Genomic DNA, 25592 nt, shown 5'->3' with positions numbered 1-25592 from the left:
ATTTTGAATGCAGCAATGCACAGCGAGGGATGAACTGCCAGTAACTCAATTAAATGCTATTTTTTATCCAAGTGAGAATAGGGTATTCGTATATGAGGGGGTATCATAGTTAAATGTGATTCTGCTCTTATAGAAATTCCTTATTGGATAGCTAGGAGTGGACAGCTGGCTGATTTCCTCCCTCCCCTTTACCAGCTCAGAGACAGAGACTAATTGTCATGCTCAACACCACAACCTCAGCTAACATCAGCTAGATCAGTACAGACCAGAATTATTACCAAGACTTTGCCTGCCTGTTTGACTCATTAGTATTACATGTGCATTAACTGCTCTACCACAGGTTTGAGGGGTGGAGGGGGGGGGGGGGAAACTACAATATTTCATAACGACTTAAAAACTTAGAAGTGCCAAATCAAATTTAAAGTTGATTTGGTTATGATCAAACGGTTTAATTTACCTGTATGGGATACACTATTTTAGAATCATAGAATCTTACAGCACAGAGGGAGGACATTTGGCCCATTGTGCCTGTGCTGGCATTTTGAAAGAGATATCCAATTACTCCCACTCCCCTTCTTTCTCCATAGTCCTGAAAAAATTCTCTCTCCTTCAAGTATTTACCCAATTCCCTTTTGAAAGTTGCTTCTGAATCTGCTTCCACCACCCTTTCAGACAGTGCATTCCAGATCATAACCTGTTGCGTAAAATAATTTCTCATCGCACCTCGGACTCTTGCCAATTACCTTAAACCTGTGTCCTCTGGTTACCAACCCTTCTGTCAATGGAAACAGTTTCTCCTATTTACACCATCAGAATCCTTCATGATTTTGAACACCTCTATTAAATCTCCCTTTAACCTTCGAGGAAAACAATCAGATTCTCTAGTCTCTTAACATAATTGAAGGCCCTCATCCCTAGTACCATTTTAATAAATCTACTCTGCACCCTCTCCAAGGCCTTGACATCCTTCCTAACATATGGTGTCCAGGAATGCACACAATACTCCAGTTGAGGCCTAACCAGTGATTTATAAAGATTTAACATACCCCTTTCTTTTGTGCTCTATGCTTCTACTTATAAAGCCAAGAATCCGTATGTTTAAAAAAAAAAAACCAGCCTTATCTACTTGCCCTGCCACCTTCAAAGATTTCCGAATGTAAACCCCCAGGTTTCTGTCCTGCACCCTCTTTAAAATTGTATCAGTCTACGGAACTGACTTAAATCCAATATTGAAAATAACACTTTATTGTAAAAAGCAGCCTATTAATTTAACTGTTGTATTTCCAGATCACTCCACAATTATGAAAAACCCAAGCAGACTTTGCAATGGTCAAGTATCAAGTATAGAATATATGAAGTGTATACACTACTGCAGGGCATTTGGAATACTTCATCTCCGTTCTGCCAAACAAAAGAACCGTTTAATCTAAAAAGGCATGTTTTGTGTAGCACTTAAGCCCTTTCCCACCAAAACCAGCTGTCATACCTGGACTGCAATTCAAACTCATCCCTTATTCAGTTGCCCAATGTTGCAGGGCTTTATTGTTAACTCGCTTGTCTAGTTAAAATTAGAATCTAACCATAAACCTATTAAGCCATCTTCAGACATTTTCCCACGATTCCCTGAGAAATTAGAATATATGAAACATGAATAGAATTCAATCTGTAGAAAAAATAAAATTTTGCAAAACCACTCAATTAAGAAATTGAAGAACCAGACTAAATTGGACCTTGTAGCCATCTCCCTACATAGTCTCGTGGAGGACAGCACATGTTCAATGTATTTAAATATTTAGGAATTACCATAGGTGCTAAAAGAGCAGTTGTGCAGAAACATACCAGGGTAAAACTCTTTGGCGATGCTGCCCAGCGTTTGATATTAGTCAGGCTCCATTCCTGTATCACCTCTTTTGTTTTCTCATCCACACGCATGACACATTCTTTGGTAATCCCCAGTAAACGTGGTACAAGTTTGTTCTTCCCTTTCATTTTCTCCTACAAAATATTTAACATTTGATATTAAAGAATCAGCAACAACTCCAAGGAAGCACAATGATGAGGTAGACTGTTTTAGATGTAGTCTATCATATTAAAGTATGCTCCAAAATCTATGGGAAAAACCTAACCAAAGAAAAGCCAAAGGTACACTTGACCATTTAACAAGTTTTATGGGAGGAGCTAAATGCATTATAACAATATCTGACTGACCATTAGCAAGTGAGCATATAAACCAAATACATTCAGCACTTGGAGGGATGGGGGAGGAAAGAAACATCTTACAACATAAAATAATATAGCTATTAACAAAAACAAGTAAAAGCTTGCGTTCAAATTCAAGTGCCCCAGGAGAACATTGGAAGCACCAATGCCACTGATTGATTAAATAAGAGTCCAGAGTAGGAGAGTGGGAAGCAAGACATGTAATGATTATCTTCATTTACAGGAAGAGGGCACATTTTAGATATGGTAAGAACTCAAGGGAAAAACACTTCATGACACAAAGATCAAGGATGATATGAAATGATGGTCACTCTGGTATGATGCCCTACATGTTACTGCAGTTTAATATCCTGCAAGCCAGTAATAGTGAGCAATATTCTTTAACCAGTGTGCAAGTAAGTCCCTGTTCAAAGATCTAATTTATGTGCCTTCTATTATTAACACACTGGTGGCATCACTTAAGGCATAAGGGGAAACTCATCAAGTAAAGAATTAAATAGTGTGTCTTTGTGATCTTGTATTTTATATTTGAAATGGAGTGCATATTAAGTTAATATCTTAGAATTAGAATATGGCACATCAGCAACACCCATTATAAAAGTAACATTTCACATTAAAATAATAACATTTGTAAAACTGCTGACTTTATAATTTACAGCAAAGATTCACCTTAACCAAGAAGAAGGATACTCCATACGTCTTCAAGGACCGGGCCATCTTTACATACAACACTTTAGCCTCCATTTCAATCATGTTCCCACAGTTCTTGTGCATCTACAGGAAAAATACAAGTTTCACTTCCGTGGTTACATTGGATCATTGACATTTGAATTCAATAACTTCCATTTCTAATATGGCTCTTATGTACAGAAGCTGAAAGACTAAGAACAAATCAGTGGATGCTGAGCAAAAGAAAAGAAAAAATGGAGAGGGTTTGGGTGGCTGCGTGAGGCAAAAGGCAAGAGCAGCTTTGGGGTTTTAGAAAGCAGGGATGGAAATGTAACATGATTCAGAGGCTAGGATCGTATTGAACAAAACAGTTGCCACCAATGGTGGAGCAAAAGACACAAGGCTGGAGAAGATCACAAAAGTAGAATGGGATAAGGAAAAGGAGGGGTTTGAAAGACAATGAAAATCTTGGAGTCAATTTGCTAAAGCAAAGGGAACCAGTTGGACTTGAAAGGATGGTAGTGCAGGATTGGTACAAGTGAAGACATGATTTATTGCATTTGAAATAAAAGGAACATGGAGGGAGCAAGGAAAACAGGGAATTTGAGCCTTTGGTAATTAAGGTTTTGATGGCAAATGAGAGGAGATTAATAATGGAATTGGGCAATTTTGATGAGATGGAAGACAGTTTGCTTTGGTAATACGGGGGAAAAGAAGCTCAACTTCTTTGTGCAATACGCCAAGGTTTCAAACCTCCTGACTGAGCCTAGGAAGTTGATAATCAAAACCAAGGCATTTCAGTAGATGCAAGATTTGAAAAAGGATTGCTTTGGTTTTACCAATATTAAGCTGGAGGAAATTATGGCTCTTGGAGGTCGCGTCAGTCAGCAGCCACTCAAAGGCAGCCAAAGCCTTGATCTGACCATCACTCATGCCCAGCACAGAGGCGGGGAGAGGCCGAGAAGCCGAGAGACCAAGACACCGAGAGAGAGGCAGAGACACAAGATAAAGGCTGAACTGGACAAGAGATAAAGGGAGTGTAGCACCACCAGTGCTGAGAGCGCTAAAACTGCAAGTCAATAGTCAGAGTTGACAGGAAAAAAAAAAAAGTCTATAGGAAATGTTGACAAAGCTTAAAAAGAAATTGTAACAGGTAGTAAAGTTTATGGACAGGAAAAGTTCCCCCCTATACAAGATAGATTATATACACAAGATTTTAAAAAAACTACTTTTTAAAAATCTTACTTCTGCACTCCCTGTTGGTGTTATTTAACTTCCTGGTGTAATGATTTTTTAAAACAGCGTTTGTGTCAACTTTACCCATTTTAAATTCCAATCTCGAGTTACCCTCCAAGCTCATCAATCTGAATATCAGGTCCCCAGAATTCTCTCAAAATGCTTTCAATTTTTTTTATCTGCTATCTCCAAATAAGTGTTTAACCAAAATTAAAAAATAATATATTTCCTCATTAGGATTTCAAAGAATCAATTAACTTGTATTTTGGGTCTTTTAATTCCTTCATTAAAGGTTTTTTTTTTTAAACTCGACGGCCTTTAGGGGTGGGGGTGGGGGTGGGGGTGGGGGGGGAAGAGAATGAAAAGAGAGAAAGGAAAGAGAACTCTCCTTTTTCAATTAAATATTTTCAATTTTCAAAAAATGTAATTCAATTTTGAAGCCAGTTAAAAAAAAAAATTCACTTTTGAAACAAACAAAGCCTAGGAGGGAAACAGATAGAAGAATAGGATTGGGGGCGGAGGTAAGAAACTTGCCATGGGCGAAGGAACCTTTGGCCACTCACCACCTACCCAGTTCCCTTGGGAGTGTATGGAAGGTCATGGGTGAACTTTAACAGTGGAGCAAGGAGGAAGGGAGGATAACGGGATTGAATGAGTAATTCGAAGTGACTGAGGTAGTGATGGGAGTGAGGGGATGGCAAGAAGGGAACTGGGTAGGGGGACATTGAAGGGGTTGGGAAGGAAAACACATGAATAAGAGAAGATGGGAAAGGAGCTGCTGAGGGCAATTTTCCTCCACCCTCACCCCAAATGCAACCTCCAGCCATTGGCAGCTCCGCCTCACAACCCACAAGTGAAGAAAAATATAGAAAGAAACAGAAGAGAATAGAGCAAGAGAAAAGAATTAAGTGGAGAAAAGCAGAATGGAAGAAAGAGGCAGAACCATGGGATGAGAGACAGAAAAGCAGCAACACAAAGACTGCTGGGATAGGTATGATAGAGACCATATTCTCTAACTTATCGTGTGCAAAACCACTGGACATTGGCTATCGATACATAATTTAAACACAGATGCATAGACACCCACACACACATACATATTTTCTATTTCCATCCATCTCCCACGTAGTTGATTACTGCAAGTCAAAACAAATGGCCTCTCCACATCTTGTCGTCAGTTCTCTGCATTTCTCCAGTTTTCTTTTATGTTTTTTTGCTTTTCTTTGGGTTGAGTTTAGGACTGGGGACTGGAGGAATGGAGGAGTGGAGCATAGGTCTGAGCTGAAGTGGAGGCCAATGTGAGGCAGCAAGACCAGTGAAGAGAGCTGCACATGTGCGGGCTGGAGTAGACGATAGAATTATGGTGGGAAACAAAAGTAGGAAGTAAAAGCGTATTGAAGTATAGCATTGATAAGAGCTGCAGACAAGGGCAGGGGTAACAAAACTGCAAATGGGTGGAAAATCAAAAGTGGGAAGTGTCGGATTAGTTTGAACGAAGGCATGGGTAATAAGACACCTTATCCTAGCCTATCCATTCACCAACTGTAAGTCCTTGGTGACATTCTACCCATCACCCCACAATGCCGTTATTAAAAGATATAATTTATTCACCATTTTGAAGTCATACATTGACTTTATTGCATACATTTGATTTTATATTATTTATAGTTAGAGGAAAACTGATCACAATTTAAAAAGCAGAGAAGTAGAACTGGCTGGAGCATAGGAGGTTCTATGTAATACAGGGGAAAGGGCTGGAGTATACAACAGTGAGGCAATACAGGACCAGCACTGACGGGAGGGTGTAATTACAGTGCAACAATTTACACAGGCAATTTCCAATATAAATGTGGACATAATTTATGAATGGCAAATGTTGACAATAGGACGTAAGGTTTTGTAGACTGGAAGTGCACTCAGAAAGAAGATTAACAGATATAAAAGTCTTGCATTTATCGCACATTCGCAAGCACTCAGATCAGTCAATATAGACAAAAGAAACATTTGAAACACAAAAGTGCATTGGACTGAAAAATGTCACTAAAATCTTGCCCATAAAATTCAGCATTTAGCGTAAGAAACGCAAGAGCATTCCCTTCCCAACCAATTGACCACAGTTTAGAAACTCCAACTTCAGCAGGGAGTTCTACATCCTGCTGAGTGTGAGTTGAGGATACACATCATGGGAGCAGCTCCTCTGCAGAATTACAAATATCCAGAGTGCACCTCAATAACTCACAGCACATGACAATCAGACAGAAAAGGATCTTTCAGCTACAAGTAGACTTTGCTTTTATCTGCTTAAAATGGTTTGAAAACAGAAAAGAATTTAAAAAATAAATTCTCAAACAAAATGCAGTTACACTTCATAGCTTTAGGGCAGATCAAAAGCACTTTCACACATACTAAATAACCAGTTTCAATACAATACATACCTACGACACAACCACAGTTAAGTCTGACTTTACACAATTATGAAATTCATATTGAAAAAGATCCCAATTCTGAATTGAATGGTTGGAGCCAAATTAGAATGTCTGATCGTCTTAATACCTATAAAACAGGGCATTTAACATTTATCTAATTAAGCCAGTCTCCCAAGTGTAAGCAACCCTCCAAGGACACGGTCACCTGCTTTTAACTATAGTGTGAAAGAATATTGCTGGTATTTTAACACTTGAAACAAATAGTACAATGTTTCTATTTTGTGACACCTACCATGAATATTCTCTTCTCCCCTTTCTGTTTTATGTACTCTTTAGGCAGGAATTCTTTTAAACTATAAAGATAAACAGATCCAACATTAAGTGATACCTAATGTTCTTTTTTTATAAAGTTAATCGGACAATTCTCTTTAAAAAATTCTCATTTAAATTCATTTAGCACTACAAAATATAACATTAAACTATGTCTGTATACTTAAATAAACCCATTATAGCATGAACAGTTTCAAATATAAGTAAACCAAATTAATATTTGCTGTGAATTTATAGCCGATGCATGGCCAAAATCAAAGCCAAACATTTAATCTGATCACGCAGGTTACAAATCCCCCCATGGTACAGATCTAGGTGGCAAAGTCAGATCCTCAACATTTTCCGACAAACAACCCAATGTGAACGTCCAATTACGCTCAAGAGAATCTGTCACATGCTTCCTGACAGAATACAATAATGACTTAGATCATAAACAGGAGCAGGCATAGGCTACCTGGCCCCTCGAGCTTGCTCCGCCCGACTTGGAGATACAGAACAGCTTAGTCAACAGTAGAACACAAGGTCCTCAATTTAGCTCCAATCTCAAAATATTACAATTTGCATTAATCATTTCTCATTCAGTATTTTGGAATTCAGTGATTAGCAAAACTGGGGAATGTGCACGATATGGACAACACATCCCAAGGTATATCAAAACACAATGAGGCAAGCCTAAAAGGCACAAAGTAAACTGATGTACTATGAAATATAATTTTGCAAAGGAAAGTTTTATACAACATGCAGCTCACTTTTAAAAAAAAAGACTGTTGTAAATAATTTAGAAACATGACGCAAGTTTGAGACAAAGATAATTAATGTTATAACATATGGACCAGTGGCCACAGAATGCATTAACCCAATGTCTGATCAAAGGAAGCAAGTTATAGAAGTATTTCCCTTTTTCACGCCTTCTCTCCTGAAATCAGTGACTCTTGGGGCGGGGCGGGATGGGTTCCCGGGGTGCCAGTAACTGCTCTAAGTGATCATTCTTTACATAAACCCATCTTCAGGCAGAACCACAGATGGTACCAATGGTTCAATGAAAAATTTAAAAGCGAGGGGAGAAAAGTGAGCACTACTGATCTTGCAGGGAGAATGGCAAAACAATGCACTGACATGAATGTAGGAATATACAGAAAAACATTTAAAAGGATAAACAGATGGGCAAAGAGCGACCTAGAAACAAGGTAACAGTGAGAATATTCTTTCAATACAGTTACAGGGTATTACAAAAGTAAGAGTGCAGTCACAGAAAGGGCAAGAGCCATAAACTAGGCAAACAGACTTGAAACTTAAGAGGAACAATAAATAGAAAATATTCTGAACAGATTACTTCATGCCTTCTCTAAACAGGGATAAGCTAGGTAAAATCAGTGACTAGAATAAATGAGATTGAAGCCCTAAACAGGTTAAAAGCATTCAAACAACAAACCCCCAGGAATAAATAGTGTTTAACACAGTGCTGAGACACATTGTGAAGAGATTTGTGTGGCATTGACAATTATGAAGGAGTTACCAGACACAGGAGCTTGCAGTAGATTACAAACAGGCTAAATGTGGTGCCAATATTCAAAAATGTTCAGTGACACAATCAACGTCATACCCATTAGTCTTACTTCAATTCTAAAAATAGTGAAATCAATTATTACAGTAAACTTGAGGATTACCTATAATACAATTGTTTGTAATACATTAATTGTCCAAAAGTGTCAGAACTCCAGTTACTTCATCTCATCCAGATGGACAAAGCAAAAACAAAGATTTAAAATTCTTAATGCAAAGATGTGAGCTAGTGATGGAAAGTAAATGGCAAGTGCAAGTGGCATTTCAGTGTTTGAAACACAGTGCTCCATGATCTAAATGGAAATTATCCTTTTAATAGCTTAACTGAAGCTAAAGTCTTATGAAAAAAGGCATCTACTTACTCTAAAAAGCCAGGTTTATGTTTCTGCTCGTTGTGTGGTCCAAACTGGATCTGACATTGGTATCCGGCAAAATCACAGGCTTTGTCAAAGGATACTGGATGAGAACCATTCAGAATATCATCTCTGGCCTGATGCAGGAGCACAATATTCATAGTTAAAAGCTGTACAACCATCAGCTCAGCATCAGTCGCTGATTCTGAATTAGAGCAGAATTTTCAAAAGCAGCTCACAAAATTTATGTAGTTTCACCTGTAAGATTTATGATTTTACACAGAATTTAAAGCATTGAAACAGGCCATTCAGTCCAACATGTCTAAATCGGTGTTTATGCTCCACACGAACTTCCTTCCACCCTTCATCTAACCCAATCAACATATACTTCTATTCCTTTGTCTCATGTACTTATCCAGCCTTCCCCTGAAATGACGCGATTCACCTCAACCACTCCATGTAGTAGCGAGTTCCACTTACTGAGTAAAGAAGTTTCTCTTGAATTCCTTATTCAATTTATTAGTGACTACCTTATATTTATGACCCCCAGTTTTATACTCCCAACAAGTGGAAACATCTTCTCTATGTCTACCCTATCCAACCCCTTCATAATTTTAAAGGCCTTTGTTAGCTCACCTCAGTCTTCTCTTTTCTAGAGAAAAAAGAACCCCAGCCTGTTCAGTCTTTCCTGACCGTTGCACCCCCTCAGTTCTGGAATCGTTGCTGTAAACACACACACACATTCCTACTGATTCCCCTCCCTCTCTCCTTGGTTTTCAGAGATCGTAATGTAGATGAGCACATTAATCTTGGAGTAGCTTGCATATTTGTCCATAGAATACCTACACTGTACCCTGGGCTCCACCTCGCTGCTCTCCATGCGCTACCATTACCTACTCTGTCACTTTAAATACCACACATCAAAAATCAGATTTTTAAGTATATATTAAAATATTAGAGTTTAAAAGTTTGCTCAACTTTTTGAGGAGCGAAGAGAAAATATGATGCAGATCAGAAGTGTTTTAACAATGATTGCTAATTTTACATTTCAGTATTGTAAGTCATCATCATAGGCAGTCCCTCGGAGTCGAGGATGACTTGCTTTCACTCTAAAAGTGAGTTCTCAGGTGGCTGAAGAGTCCAATGCGGGATTTACAGTCTCTGTCACAGGTAGGGCAGACAATGGTTGAAGGAAATGGGTTTGGGGGGCCTGGGTTAACGCACGCTCCTTCCGCTGTGTGCTTGGTTTCTGCTTGTTGTCGGTGATGAGACCCTAGGTGCTCAGCACCCTCCCGGATGCTCTTCCTCTATTTTGGGCTGTTTTGGGCCAGGGATTACCAGGTGCTGGTGGGGATATTGCACTTTATCAAGGAGGCTTTGAGGGTGTCCTTTAAATGTTTCCTCTGCCTATTTGGGGCTCGCTCGCCGTGACGAAACTCCGAGGAGTGCTCTCACCATTATCCTTCAGCATTAACCAAACATGATGATTTAAATAAGCTTGTTATTTCAGGCTTCAGCTGGGCTTTCTTTAATAAATCCAACAAGCCAGTGCCAACATTTTCTCCAGGCTGCAATCCAGAGGCTCTAGTAAGTCATTTGGACAAAACACAAGTCCGGTGTTGTTTATATCTTATGGCACGGGTTGTTGATGTCATAAGAAGAAACCACTTCTGGATTCTGGATCCCATCTACCTTTACCTGAGCTGAAAGAATCAATTTGTTGTTTAGTCTATTAAAAAAGTACAAACCTGTACATAGAGCAAGTTCAATTGCACTGGATCTCTCGAATCAACATTTTGATCTGAATAGAAGAATTTTCTTCTGAGAAGCAAAGTTTCATTTTCATCGACACCCTGTTCTCGAAGTGTTCGACCATGGTCTAACCAGTTCACTGCAGAGGACAAATATAGTACAGTGTCAAGAAAACTTGCATCCAATGGAGATCAGATATAACCTTCCTTTTTATTTTAAAACTGCCCCTCCCAGCTTTCTAAACACTTCACCTGAAGATGCTGACTCTACTGGTGTCAGTTCTATGGGTGCCAGCGACCCACTTTTAGCTCACCCAAGTGACTATAAATTATGTACGAGATAGCAGATCATCCAAACACAGGAAACTGCAGCATAGCCCAATTCTGTCTTTACCAAAACGGCCACAAAACATACACTTAGTTCGAAAGCAATTGGGGATCAGGCAGAGACCAATTACAATACCCCTACTGCTACTCTGGCCGAGATCAACTAACGTCGTACAGACTGAACCTGGGACACTCCTGTTCTGCGTGGCTCACTTCCACACCGAGCAGTGCATTTATCAATTCATCCATCAGAAAACTCACGTTAAACCAACACAAAACTAAATTACAATATTGGAAGTTCTTCAAAAGTGCCTTGATTTTTTTCCTCAAAACCAATTCTGTAAAAATTCCTATTCCAGAACTTCCATGAAATACTTTCCCTCAAATCACTTCGTTCCTCAGTTAGAGTGGTTCACGTGCTTTGACTGTTAAATACACAACCAAAAGCATGGCTACATATCTGAGCTGACAGTTCACTGTGTATCCATTATATATTGAGCCAATATATATTTCTGATGACTAATACAACAATGCATATAGTATTAGAAATTTACACAAATATTTTAAAAGACAATTATGAAGTCTTTTTGATTAAAAAAAATAATACACTCACAATCATCATCTGTGTGTAGTTTCTGCTTGAGCTTTTCCATTTTCTTATCATCTCTTAGCAGAGTTTTGTCTTTTTTCAATGTCCCTGTCATTTCTTCTTTCTTTTCTTCAACAATTTCATGTACAAGCGAATACTCATCATGATTTGTGATTCCTATTAAAAAAATACATTTAAGTTTGTTTTATTTGCAATTTGCAATACTAAATGCAAAAAAGATAGCTTCCGACACCAAAAAAAAGCAGATTTAGTTGGTCATAGCTCCATAAATGAGATTGTAAGGCATAAACCATAATGTCTCAACAAAATCCAATTTACTCCACAAGTATCATCTTTGTTTCTAGGATAGAACAGTTTTGTGCTTTAATTGCATGGGAATTTAGGCACATACACCTCATTTATTATAGTGTGCTTCAGTCCAATTGGAAGCCAACACTCCAACCATAAACTGGGGTAATCAACCATATTGAATACTGTAATTGTGCTCCAGTGCAAATGCACATACTGCTATTTCAACCATAGGAATGTCATGAGGATCTTAAGGGACATAGGGATCTATAGCCTCATTAATAATGAGGGGAGAGGGGAAGTGGAATATAAAATTATGAAGCAATTTTGGCTAATATTAAATACAGCATCAGTTAACAGAGTGTATGTAACATAATGGGCCATAATCTGTGGCCCCTACAGGCACATATGAGGTGTGCATGCGCCCGTAGGGACTGTGCAGATTCTGGGTTTAGGCATGCGCTGCGCATACGCTAAAACCTGGAACTTGCAATCTGTCAAGAGTTCTTTTGACAGATCATTCACATCCCCGGGAAAAGGGGCTCCCCGGGCGGAGAGCTGGTCTATTTGCTCAACTTCTGCCCAGTGAATGCCTGTGAAATTCTTATGCAGGAGCAAGACCAGTGTAAGAGTTTGAAAAAACTACGTTTAAAAAAAATTTTATTCATTTAAACGCAAATACATGTACAATAAGGTATGGTTATTTTTAGCCTTATTAAAACATTTAATTTTATTTTTCAAAACATTAGATTTTATTGTAATTAATTTTAAATATGTAATTTTAAAAATTTATGTGTTATGTTAAATGTATTTTTGATGTGATCCCCATTCATGCTTACGGGATTGCGTACATACGTAATCCTCGTAAGCATGAATGGGGATCCTTTGATTGGTTGGGCAGCTCATGTGATCCCAGAGACACTTGTGAACAACATGCGCCCCTGGGATAAGTGGGCCTCTACGCATGTCTGTGCATAGAGGCCCAGGAGCTCAAGTCTCCGTGGATCCAGACGCAGAAGGTAAGTTCGTAGATTTTTTGCTGGTCGGAGTCTTCCGCCCGCGGGAAGTCTCTGACCGCAAATTCAGCCCCACTAGGTATAAACCTGGGTGGAAGTGAGGGCTCGCCATTCTTAGTGGCAGGACCCAGCTCAAAAATGTTCCGGCCTTTAGGAAAACAATTAGACTATAAGAACAGCTGAACCTACTTCAATAGAAACCAGTGATGGTTTGGATACTACTGACTAAATGAAGATAGCATAGTTAAGTTTTCCTCACATTTTTATTTCCAAACCAGTATAACAGAAGAAAATGTTTTAGTATTTTACTCAAGCACTTTTAAAAAAAAAAGTAAACTCTTGTGATTTATCCTATTTGCAACATAGTTATATAATGAGTTGGGCCACTGACACCTGTGTGTACATATTACATGATTAGCGAGATCATACAGGTGCTCATAAACACATGGCTGCTGTTGAAGAAATTATTCTGATAGGGTGAACAGGAAAACCTTGGAGGGCCAGTCATCTTAAAAAACAGACTTGCATTTATACAGCGCCTTTTATGGCCACCAGATCTCTCAAAGCACTTTACAGCCAAAGAAGTACTTTTTAAAAATAAAGTGTAGTCACTGTTGTAATGTAGGAAATGTGTTTTATGGGAGCTGATAGATGGGTGTTTCCGGGAGATATTTCTCTCTCCCCACCCCCCATAGTTCTGTGTTCCTTTGTTGTGCATGGTCTTGAATCCAGTAGGGCTAGGGATTTTAGAAGTTTCCTGTTCCATCAGATGGAGGGTGGTGGGGAAGGTATAGGTAGGAGAGGCAGGGAAAGAAGAGAGAGTTAGATTATAATGCGGTTTTAATCTCACCTATTCTGGTACAGATTGTCATCAGCATGTCGCTCACTATTTTTGAGTCATCCACCATAACTGTTTTGATACTTCCATCCAACATCCTAATCTTCAGAGGCCTCTGCTTTCTCTTGTACTCCAGAGTGTCCTGGGATTAAAACAAAAGAAGAGGTGATTTGCAACTCAGCAGTGAGACCCCCGTCTGGTTAAAGTAATATTTCCTATAATTTGTTCTGGTCAGGACATTCTTGAAAGATTGCACATTGCAACAGTACACTAAAGCAGGAACAATCTGTAAATCAAGGGTTTGGCATAGGTAATGGCCATGTTAAATTCACCATGGAGCGATCGGATATTGTCTTATGCAGAGAGGAAAAAGCAAATCATTCAGGCCCACTTGGAGGTATCTCGTATCATTGGATACAAAGTAACACTGATTGAGCCTTGGCAATGGAACAAAATCTTATAATCTTCTCCCAACTTCTCAGCCAGGTAGTGGATTCTCTAATTTGTATTAAAACAATTTAGAACAAAACTTAAGATAACTGAGCAGCAATGCCTGTGTAAATAGAACCCAGATGCAAGAGATTATAGAAAGAAATAACAGAATTTTGTTAAACATGGATGAAAAATAAATTTAAAATTAATTAATTTTACAGTTACCAAAAAACAAAGGATAATAGGACACAAGAACAGCAAATAGAAAACTCACCCCATTCCTCAACATGTAGTAGTCTAAGGCTTTGCCAGACTCCAACCAGATCCCTTTCTTTGGGTCCTCATCAGACAGAAACAGTCCATAATCATTGGCTGCAGGACAATGAAAAATCATGTTTCAAAAATATTGTACTCCATTTTCTGAGCACTGGACCAAGTACTTTGGATCAACTGCCAGTACAGTAGCCTAGCAGTTATGTTACTGGACTAGTAATCCTTGGATTAATCCAGAGACACGAGTTCAAATCCCACCATGGCAGTTTGTGAATTTGAGTTCAGTTAATTAAATAAATCTGTAATAAAAAGCTAGAATCAATAATGGTGACCATGAAGCTATCAGATTGTCGAAACTGGTTCACTAATGTCCTTTAGGAGAAGGAAATCTGTTATCCTTACCTGGTCTATGTGACACCAGGCCCTCTGAAATAGCCTAGCAAGCCACTCAGTGTTGTGATGCATGGGCAATCGCAGTTGTGTGCGGCGGATTGGTTGGGCCAGATGCTCTTTACCTTTCCGCCATTGTTAATAGGTTTATATGTAACCTTCAGGGCTGCTGACTGAGGGCCGTGTGACTTTTTGTTGGCCGGCACGAACACGATGGCTGAAACGGCCTCCTTCTGCGCTATAGATTTTTATGTTTCTAGTTGTATCAAACTGCTACCAAAAAGGTACAATAAAACCGGACGGACCACCCGGCAGATCTTCACCACACGGACTGCAGCAGTTCAAGGCGGCAGCAGCTCACCACCACCTTCTCAAGGCCAATTAGGGATGGGAAATAGGCATGGCCTTGTCCATGATGCCCACATCCCATGAATGAATAATATTTTAAAAGAATCATTACTAAACAAAGTATGTGTTAATTTAAAACAGCCTTGGGTCTGATTTAATGCAGAAAGAAATAAAAAATGCAAAATCACCATACAAAATCAACAGTGACTTGGTCAAGTTATTGCCATTTTTAAGTAGCAAGTAACAGTTGAAGCAACACAATATTGTTGCTATGAACCCTAGAACAACTGCATCCTAACTTGCTGACATGCTTCCCGTTTGGCGCCTCTTTCACCCGGTCAAAACTATTTTCGCTCTGCTAGCCAGTGATCCAATGTTTGTTATTCTAGCTCAACTGTCTTTTCTTTATTTTTAAACTTGGCTGTAAACTATTTGAAACACAATCTGCCTAAACATTCCTTTCAAAAACTAGTGAATGCTTACCAAAGACTTCAGTTAGGATCCTTGTCATTGGTACCCAGGAACCACTGACGTAAACTTTCATCTTTATTACCAGCCAAGACAGAATGTAAATAGTTTGCTCCTAGTCGATGCCAAGAATACCCCATAAGATGCAAGACTAAAATTTAGTGCAACTGACCCTCTGATTCCCCCCCACCTCTGGTGAAAGCAGATAATTCAGCACTCCACTGTATCAGAACTACCAAGATCAAGAACTTGCCATGTAGGAAGCAGAAGGCACAAATCTACATCCTGGTATTTTGTGGAACAATGCATGGCAAATCAACAAGCTCGACCACTGGACCATGTCATTTTCTAAACATATGCTCTTCTCCTTAAACTATATTACATTGAACAAATGGTCCAGCTCCCATGCCTAATCTGGTAGCTCAGTGAATCAACATGCCAGAATGAATAAAGCTTCTAACAGAGATCTATTTCACCTTTTGAGTTCCACATTGAGAGAAGGCTGAAATGAAATCAACAGACTTCTTTAAAAAATATGCTCATTATATTCCAGATCAGGCATCAGAGTTAATTTCATTTATTTCCATCGCCTTCATGATAAAACTGCTGTATTTCTATTCAGTTCATGTATATATTTAAGACCTTGCAATAAGTGAATTTTCTCAAGCAAACATTCTCCCTTGTGGCTAAGCCCATTTGAACCCTGATTTATCTTCATGTTGTAACACCCATTCTCACCCCAAGTGTTAGGCTTAGTGAAAGGAAGTGGCAGAGATTTGGTTCATTCAACTGTAATAATATTTAAGATAGAGATTCAATGGCACAGATTTTAACACCAAGTCAGACATTCATAACAGCTATGCTATTGAATCTCGTTGATACAGCTCGTTGATAGCCAAGTCCAGTACACAAATACTTTCTGCATGATTTTATTGGTCAGTTGTCGTTGCCATAAACACGCAAAGTAATAAAATGCATTTAAGTTTCTCCTGCAAGTAATTAAAAAAATATAAAGACCCCTCCCTCCAATCTCCAGCTATTCACAATACCTTGCCATGTTATACATTAGCCCTCCCTTATTTTTAAATATTAATGACCACTTTGTATAAGTATGACCTTATTGCAGGGCTGCCAGGTTTTAAATCAATCATCAGTAAATGTTTGAAGAAAGTTTTGGTGTAGAATTGATCTTGGCAGCATTTGAGTATTCTGAATAGTAGCGTCAACTGTCCAGTAGGGGGAAATTCTGCAACTTACGCTGTCCCATCTGTGCTTCAGGAACCCGATCACGAATCATCCGACAGGCATCGTACACCATTGTCGAGGGTTCAAACTGCATAGTTTTGACAGCATTTCCAACGCCAATCTTCAATGATAAGGCAACCATCCTGACGACTTTCACTGCACAATTTTAACTGAAAAAAAAAAACAACATTTCAGCAATTCGAGTAGCTCAATGCGCTTTTTTGCCCATAGAATATCAAATTCAGCAGTAAAGTAGGTTCCTTATCTTAAGTGCCAGATTATTGAAATCAGATACAGATTTTCTAAAGAATCTAAAGTGTCTTAGTTATGTTTTGTGCAGAAGTAAATCATCCTATTAACACAAATATTCTTAAAAAAGATGCTTTTACTTTCAGGTAATATGTTGTAAAATACTATATGCAGTTAATATACCTCTAGGACTTTTTAAATCACAACTTATATTTATATATAGTGCCCTTAATGCAATAAAACTTCCCAAGGCACTTCACAGAAGTGATATATTAAAAAAATTGACACCAAGTCATACAAGGAGATGTTGGGGAAATGACCAAAGGCTTGGTCAAAGGAGGTGGTTTTAAGAAGCATCTTAAAGGCGAAAAGTAAAGTGGAAAGGCGGAGAGATTTAGGGAGAGAATTGCAGAGCTTAGGACCTAGGCAGCTGAAGGCACGACCAATGGTGGAGCATTTAAAATCGGGGATGTTCAAAACGCCAAAATAGGCAGAGCAGAGGTCTAGAAGGATTATAGGGCTCAAGGAGATTAGAGATAAGGGTGGCAAGGCCATGGAAGAATTTGAACACAAGGATGAATTTTTTTTTTTTTAAATCGAGGAGTTACTTAATTGGAAGCCAATGTACAGGGGAGATGGTGCGAGTTTTGGATGACCTCAAGTTTATGGAGGGTAGAACTAGGGAGGCCGGTCAGGAGTGCATTGTCTAGTCAAGTTTAGAGATGATAAAGGCATTAATGAGGTGTCGGCAACAGATAAGCTGATGCAAGGGCAGAGACTGGTGATATTATGAAGATGGAAATTGGGGATCTTAGTGATGGAATGGACGAGTTAGGGAGCTCAATTCATGATCAAATATGACACCAAGGTTGCGAACAGACTTTGTCAGCCTTAGACAGTCGCCGGGGAGAGAGATCGAATCAGTGGGAAGGGAATGGAATTTGTGGTGTGAACCGAAGACAATGGCTTCAGTCTTCCCTATATTTAACTGGAGGAAATTTTTAGTCAACCGGTGCTTGACGTCAGGCAAGCAGTTTGATAGTATAGATGGGAGTGTTCGAGCGAGGTGGAGGAGAGGTAGAGCTGGGTATCCATCAGTGTACATGTGAAAACTCACGTTGTATCGCCGGATGATGTCACCGAAGGGCAGCATGTAGATGAGAAACAGGAGGAGGCCAAGCATAGATCCTTGAGGGGCACTAGGGGTAATGGATCAGGAAGAGAAGCCATTGCTACTGCGACGTTTGCAAGTTTCAATTCTGCAATTGTATCTTAGTACAAGGTCTTCATCATGGATATTTGTCACAATGAAAAGGACCTTCAAGTCAGTCAGACAGGTGCTGCACTGAGCCCATCGCCAACAGCACTGAATGGAGCTCAATAAATTTAGGATTTTGAATTTCATAAGACTGTTCTCATTTGTGACATGAAACAGCAATTCATAGGATAGCCAAAATCTTCAAAAATGGCTAATTTTAATCACTGGAGGTTATTACATAAATGGATTTTCACTCGACTGCCAGAGAGCCCAAAATATTCATACCCTAATATGGCGCTTCAGGTTTAGATATTGCATGGTTTAAAACTGCTAGAAAGAAGTAACCAGGCCATAGACATCTCTGCTATATCTTGAACTTGATGTTACTGGCATGGAACTTGTGGTGACAACTGGGAACCTCCTACACAAAAAGTCAGTTCACAACATTCTCAAAGCGCAGAACACAAGAGCTGAAGGTATTTTTCTTCGGGACACTGAAATGACTTGCGCTTAACAAACTTGAGAATATTCAGCAACTACTGTTCATTGTCCTGTCACAGCTTGGTTTTGTACCCACTATTAAAATCCATTAGTTTCAAGTATCCATGAAGACCACCTTATACGGAGGTACAACTACAGCATAGTAACTTGCAAACACTGCAGCAGCAATTCATGCAAGTGAATTAAAAAAAGAGCAGACAAACACAGATGTGCTAAATTAAGTCACAACGATAACAGATCAACTGACTCACACTGCTTCTTACAGAAATAGTCTCACATTATTTGCAGTCTAAAACAAAAAAGTTACTTACTTTTGAAACAAAATATCCACAAAACAATGTTAAAGTACAGATATTATGTATTTGCTATGAAGTGTAATGATTCAGTCACATCAAGAAACCGTAGCCAACAGTTGCAAAAAAAGGTCCATAAAAACAATTGTTTTAAAAAAGGAACATGTGCTCTACCACTAGCCCTCAAGTCATCTGTACGATTAGTGGTAGTGAAGGAATGTCTATTTGAGGATCAGGCTAGTAGGAGTCTATTTATTTTTAACCAAACTGCTTTTGTGGTTACAACATAGTCATAAATAATCTCAGTTAAACAGGAAAGGTTACTATGATCAAAAATTTCTAGGCTGCAAATCAAATGTACAGAATGACAATTACCATCTTTAATATTCCATGACATTTGATAATCTTAACACTTATGGTTGCCAATAGGTTCCATTGTTGACAGTACAGTAACACAGCTGTTTAGTGAATGAAAATATATTGGGAAGGGTATCTTATTTTACGGTAATTGTGGATCGCAAGAAAGATTAGGGAATGATACGATTAGTTGCATACTAAACAGATCTTAGTATGAAACACATGTATGGGAAGTGGTTTCTGCGCAGCTGTAAACCAAAGGGTTCATCTGCAGAGAGACAATTAAACGCATATTTACAATCTTCAGTCATTCAATACAGCAAAGCATTCAGTGCAGGAATTGGTGAAAATTCTATTTTTGCCAAGATAAACATGAGCCACAACAGCTCGAATGCTTTACTTCAAATATGTCCAACCTTGGGAGCTGGGATTCAGATATGCCCCATCAAAACCAATGAGTGGGCCATATGCTTTCATACAAATGTGAGCCCCAGCAAACAGACGTCAAATATCCGCATACACAAAAATTGCAAGCTTGTCCATATGCAAAAAGACAAAATGCCACTCCTGACACACAGAAGACCAAACTCAACCCATAAAAGTGAGATCCCATATACAAGAACTGCAAGCTGCAAAACGTGGAAAAAAACCTTGAGCTCTCTTCCCCAAAGCTTGAAATCTGGAAAGCTTCAGCCTCAGATCTTTAGGGAGCTTAAAGGGCTGCAGACAGTTGAATCATTGATCTTGTCTTTCCCTTCTCACATTAAGCACACACAGCCAATTTCAAAAATTGTTAGTTTCGGTTTCCAATTAAAAATGGCTTTGTGCGCTTAATGAGAAGTGGAGGCTAGATTTGGCCCACAGAAGTGTTGGACATAATACATGTTAATAAAAAGCTCACATTTATACGCACTTCCTGACAAGTAACACTAATCTACTGTAACACATTCCTTATGTTTAAACCTGCCTATTAATTTTTACCTTACTGACTCCTGCAAGGTTGGCTTTCAAAATAGGTGGTGCTGTTGCTCACTTACCTGTGAGCTCCCAGCTATATTTGATATACATGGCACAGTTATCCATAGTTCCACCTACCATAGAGCTACTAAAATGTTGACTCCCTCTTTCCCTTCCTCCTCTTGTTCTTCAACTGAGAACTTAGAATAATTCAGATTTCCCACTACCAAAGAAATCCGTTTGAGATATTGAACCCGCTGTGCCCCTCCCCCACCCTGGCATCCAACTTCCTATGTTCCGAACTTCTGTTGGATCCAGTATCGGCATCAGGGGTTTGGCAGTGAAGACAGCACTGAGGTTAGCAGGGAAGACGCAACCAGACTCTCCTAACCCACAAACCAAGCCCAAAACGGATTAAGAACAGGTCAGGGTACAGTCACAACTGGGGAAAAGGGTATTTCTTGAAAATGGTGACCTAAAATAAGTATACTCCAAGTATGTGTTCCAGGTTCTGGTAGCGCTGTGGGAGAGAGTTGTGTTCTGGTGGTATGGAGGACTTACAATCAGCAAATACAGAAAAATACAAATTTCAACAGTCTGCACCTTAGATGAGGTGTGAGGGTAGGAGATGTTCAGACATGGGTTGGAACCTAGGGGGAGTGTTTGCTAGTGCTGTTGGGGAGGGGTTAAACTAATATGGCAGGGGGATGGGAACCTATGCAGGGAGACAGAGGAAAGTAGAATGGGGGCAGAAGCAAAAGATAGAAAGAAGAAAAGTAAAAGTGGAGGGCAGAGAAGCCCAAGGCAAAAATCAAAAAGGGCCACATTACAGCAAAATTCTAAAGGGGCAAAGTATGTTAAAAAGATAAGCCTGTAGGCTCTGTGCCTCAATGCGAGGAGTATTCGTAATAAGGTGGACAAATTAACTGCACAGGCAGCAATTAATGAATGTGATATAATTGGTATCACGGTGACATGGCTCCAGTGTGACCAAGGCTGGGAACTCAACATCCAGGGGTATTCAACATTTAGGAAGGATAGACAAAGGAAAAGGAGGTGGGGTAGCATTGCTGGTTAAAGAGGAAATTAACGCAAGAGTAAGGATGGACATTAGCTTGGATGATGTGGAATCTGTATGGGTGGAGCTGCGGAATACCAAAGGGCAGAAAACGCTAGTGGGAGTTGTGTACAGACCACCAAACAGTAGTAGAGGGGTTGGGGACAGCATCAAACAAGAAATTAGGGATGCGTGCAATAAAAGGTACAGCAGTTATCATGGGTGACTTTAATCTGCATATAGATTGGGCTAACCAAACTGGTAGCAATACGGTGGAGGAGGATTTCCTGGAGTGTATTAGGGATGGTCTTCTAGGCCAATATGTCAAGGAACCAACTAGAGGGCTGGCCATCCTAGACTGGGTGATGTGTAATGAGAAAGGGCTAATTGGCAATCTTGTTGTGTGAGGCCCCTTGGGGAAGAGTGACCATAATATGGTAGAATTCTTTATTAAGATGGAGAGTGACACAGTTAATTTAGAGACTGGGGTCCTGAACTTAAGGAAAGGTAACTTTGATGGTATGAGACGTGAATTGGCTAGAATAGACTGCCGAATCATACTTAAAGGTGGCTAGGCAATGGCAAACATTTAAAGATCACATGGATGAACTTCAACAATTGTAATCCCTGTCTGGAGTAAAAATAAAATGGGGAAGGTGGCTCAACAGTGGCTAACAAGGGAAATTAAGAATAGTGTTAAATCTAAGGAAAAGGCATATAAATTGTCCAGAAAAAGCAGAAAACCCGAGGACTGGGAGAATTTAAGAATTCAGCAGAGGAGGACAAAGGGTTTAATTAGGAGGGGGGAAATAGAGTATGAGAGGAAGCTTACAGGAAACAAAAACTGACTGCAAAAGCTTCTATAGGTATGCAAAGAGAAAAAGATTAGTGAAGACAAACACAGGTCCCTTGCAGTCGGATTCAGGTGAATTTATAATGGGGAACAAAAAAATGGCAGACCAGTTGAACAAATACTTTGGTTCAGGCTTCACGAAGGAAGACACAAATAACCTTCCGGAAATATTAGGGGACAGAGGGTCAAGTGAGGAGGAGGAACTGAAGGAAATCCTTATTAGGCAGGAAATTGTCTTGGGGAAATTGATGGGATTGAAGGCCGATAAATCCCCAGGGCCTGATCGGCTGCATCCCAGAGTACTTAAGTGGCCCTAGAAATAGTGGATGCATTGGTGATCGTTTTCCAACAGTCTAGCGACTCTGGATCAGTTCCTATGGACTGGAGGGTAGCTAATGTAACTTATAAGAAAAGGAGGGAGAGAGAAAACGGGTAATTATAGACCGGCTAGCCTGACATCAGTAATGGGGAAAATGTTGGAATCAATTATTAAAGATGAAATAGTAGCACATTTGGAAAGCAGTGACAGGATCGGTCCAAGTCAGCATGGATTTATGAAAGGGAAATCATGCTCGACAAATCTTCTGGAATTTTTTGAGGATGTAACTAGTAGAGTGGACAAGGGAGAACCAGTGAATGTGGTGTATTTGGACTTTCAAACGGCTTTTGACAAGGTCCCACACAAGAGATTGGTGTGCAAAATCAAAACGCATAGTATTGGGGGTAATGTACTGACGTGGATAGAGAACTGGTTGGCAGACAGGAAGCAGAGAGTCGGGATAAACGGGTCCTTTTCAGAATGGCAGGCAGTGACTAGTGGGGTGCTACAGGGCTCAGTGCTGGGACCCCAGCTATTTACAATATACATCAATGATTTAGATGAAGGAATTGAGTGTAATATCTCCAAGTTTGCAGATGAAACTAAGCTGGGTGGCGGTGTGAGCTGTGAGGAGGACGCCAAGAGGCTGCAGGGTGACTTGGACAGGTTGGGTGAGTGGGCAAATGCAGTATAATGCGGATAAATGTGAGGTTATCCGCTTTGGTGGCAAAAACACAAAGGCAGATTATCTGAATGGTGGCAGATTAAGAAAAGGGGAGGTGCAACGAGACCTGGGTGTCATGGTACATCAGTCATTGAAAGTTGGCATGCAGGTACAGCAGGCGGTGAAGGCAGGCAAATGGTATGTTGGCCTTCATAGCTAGGGGATTTGAATATCGGAGCAGGGAGTTCTTACTGCAGTTGTTCAGGGCCTTGGTGAGGCCTCACCTGGAGTAGTGTGTTCAGTTTTGGTCTCCTAATCTGAGGAAGGATGTTCAGCGATGGTTCACCAGACTGATTCCCAGGATGGCAGGACTGACATATGAGGAAAGATTGGATTGACTGGGCCTGTATTCACTGGAGTTTAGAAGGATGAGAGGGGATCTCATAGAAACACAAAATTCTGACAGGACTGGACAGGTTAGATGCAGGAAGAATGTTCCTGATGTTGGGGAAGTCCAGAACCAGGGGACACAGTCTAAGGATAAGGGGTAAGCCATTTAGGACTGAGATGAGGAGAAACTTCTTCACTCAGAGTTGTTAACCTGTGGAATTCCCTACCAGAGTATTGTTGATGCCAGTTCATTGTATATATTCAAGAGGGAGTTAGATATGGTCCTTATGGCTAAAGGGATCAAGGGGTATGGAGAGAAAGCAGGAAAGGGATACTGAGGTGAATGATCAGCCATGATCTTATTGAATGGTGGTGCAGGCTCAAAGGACTGAATGGCCTACTCCGGCATCTATTTTCTATGTCAAGAGTGGGATTACAAGTCAGGCTTGACCATTAAGAAATGAATCATAGGGCCCAACATTGCCCAACCCCTTTTTGCAGCGCAACCTGAAGCGCGCCATCTTTGCACGCTGGAAAGGGCGCCTGAAAAAAGGGGCCCCACCCTGGCCACTCTTCGGAGTCCCCAGAGTCGTGGCATAGCGTGGAGGCTAAAGGAGGGGGCGGAGCAACAGGCCAGTGCACAAAGCACTGCCGGCACCTGCTCAGTGAGTTCCACGCATACTCCTGCCCTCCCAGCGGGCTGTGAGCAGGACCCGATGCTCGCAGCCCTTATCCCTGGCCGAAGGGACGCCCGAGTTCACTGCATCCTACCCCTGGCAGAGTGGACTCCTGCACCGGCTGACTGGCCCGCTGAGTTTCCGGGCAGATAAGGACTGTGCTTTTATTTTTTATTTAGTGACTGTGCTTGAAACTTGTGATTGGGGGGGCAGGGATGAGATTTCCAGACCCACGAACTGTGATTCCTCCAATTGCTCGGCAACCCCCTCCAGATGCCCTGGTGCAGCAGCTGTGACTTCTCCGGTGCACGTCTTCCCTCCCCTATCCCAGGCTGAATGGCCTCACGCACAGGCCAGCCTGTTGCCTTTCCCGGGCAGACTTTAAAGATAAGGTAGGATTTACTACTTTTTTAAAAAAATTGTATTTTAATGGTTTGAGCTTTTTCTTAAATGTTTGCTGCTTGGTTGTTGAGGTCCTCTCCAGTTCCCTTCCCTCCCCTATCCCTGCCCTAATGTCTGCCGAATACGCGCTGCTTTTTCTTAACTGCTCGCAAGGTTTTTCAGAGCTGCCCACATACGCTGACCGACATAGATTTGGAGTACATTTTTGCTGGCCAAAGTGGCATAAATTTCCAAACTGTCGTAAGTGTCTGGGAACGCCCTCTTTTGAAAAAAAAAACTGACCTAAAAAAAAAATTGTACCCAACCGCCTTACTCTGGAGCAAATTTTTTTGGGAAAAATGGCATTTTCTAACTTATGCCAGAAAAAATGATGCCAGTCATGGCCAATGTTGCGCCCATGGTGAGCAAAGTCAGGGACATGGCCACATTTCTGGGAGGGAGGCTGGTCAGTCAGGAAGTGAGAGAGCTTGGAAGGGCTCAGTTGCACAATCAGCATTGGAGGAAAACTTGAGCCCAAATTTCTGCCTTCGATTAGGCATGATCCAGGAACTTTTTTTTGGGAGGGGGGGGGGGGGGGGGGGGGGAGGAAGGAAATATAACAGATGCAAAAGCATTAGGAGCATTTCAACACCGGTAAAGCAATGTTATGCACAAGTTGAAATTACCCAACACATTCACTTTAGTTACATCACAACATGCAATTATCAATGTTCAAATGCAAATCTCAAAGAATTTAGATGTGCCAATTCTGCAAAGATACTGATTTGGTTGAAGAGGCAAAATAATTTACAGTTTATCATAAAGCAGGTACAAAGACTCAAATCCCAAATTC

General features: G+C 40.3%; 1 protein-coding gene across 5 annotated transcripts in view; it reads right to left on the bottom strand.

Moving 5' to 3' along the window:
- Positions 1 to 25592, bottom strand: part of LOC139239574 (talin-1) — a 313415-nt gene that overhangs the window by 140044 nt on the left and 147779 nt on the right. For all 5 annotated transcript variants that reach the window (XM_070868357.1, XM_070868376.1, XM_070868368.1 and 2 more), the window contains 9 exons: positions 16796 to 16953; positions 14334 to 14431; positions 13640 to 13769; positions 11489 to 11641; positions 10546 to 10688; positions 8807 to 8934; positions 6844 to 6904; positions 2890 to 2994; positions 1840 to 1995 (listed from right to left, as the gene is read on the bottom strand). In XM_070868357.1, coding sequence (XP_070724458.1) covers positions 1840 to 1995; positions 2890 to 2994; positions 6844 to 6904; positions 8807 to 8934; positions 10546 to 10688; positions 11489 to 11641; positions 13640 to 13769; positions 14334 to 14431; positions 16796 to 16925 — 1104 coding nt within the window. In that variant the 5' untranslated portion in view covers positions 16926 to 16953. The remainder of the gene's footprint in view (positions 1 to 1839; positions 1996 to 2889; positions 2995 to 6843; positions 6905 to 8806; positions 8935 to 10545; positions 10689 to 11488; positions 11642 to 13639; positions 13770 to 14333; positions 14432 to 16795; positions 16954 to 25592) is intronic.

This window comes from Pristiophorus japonicus, chromosome 2, assembly GCF_044704955.1.
Source record: "Pristiophorus japonicus isolate sPriJap1 chromosome 2, sPriJap1.hap1, whole genome shotgun sequence".
Taxonomy (NCBI): Eukaryota; Metazoa; Chordata; class Chondrichthyes; family Pristiophoridae; genus Pristiophorus; species Pristiophorus japonicus.
Note: the sequence above shows the minus strand (reverse complement) of the source record. Positions and strands in the feature narration are given on the sequence as shown.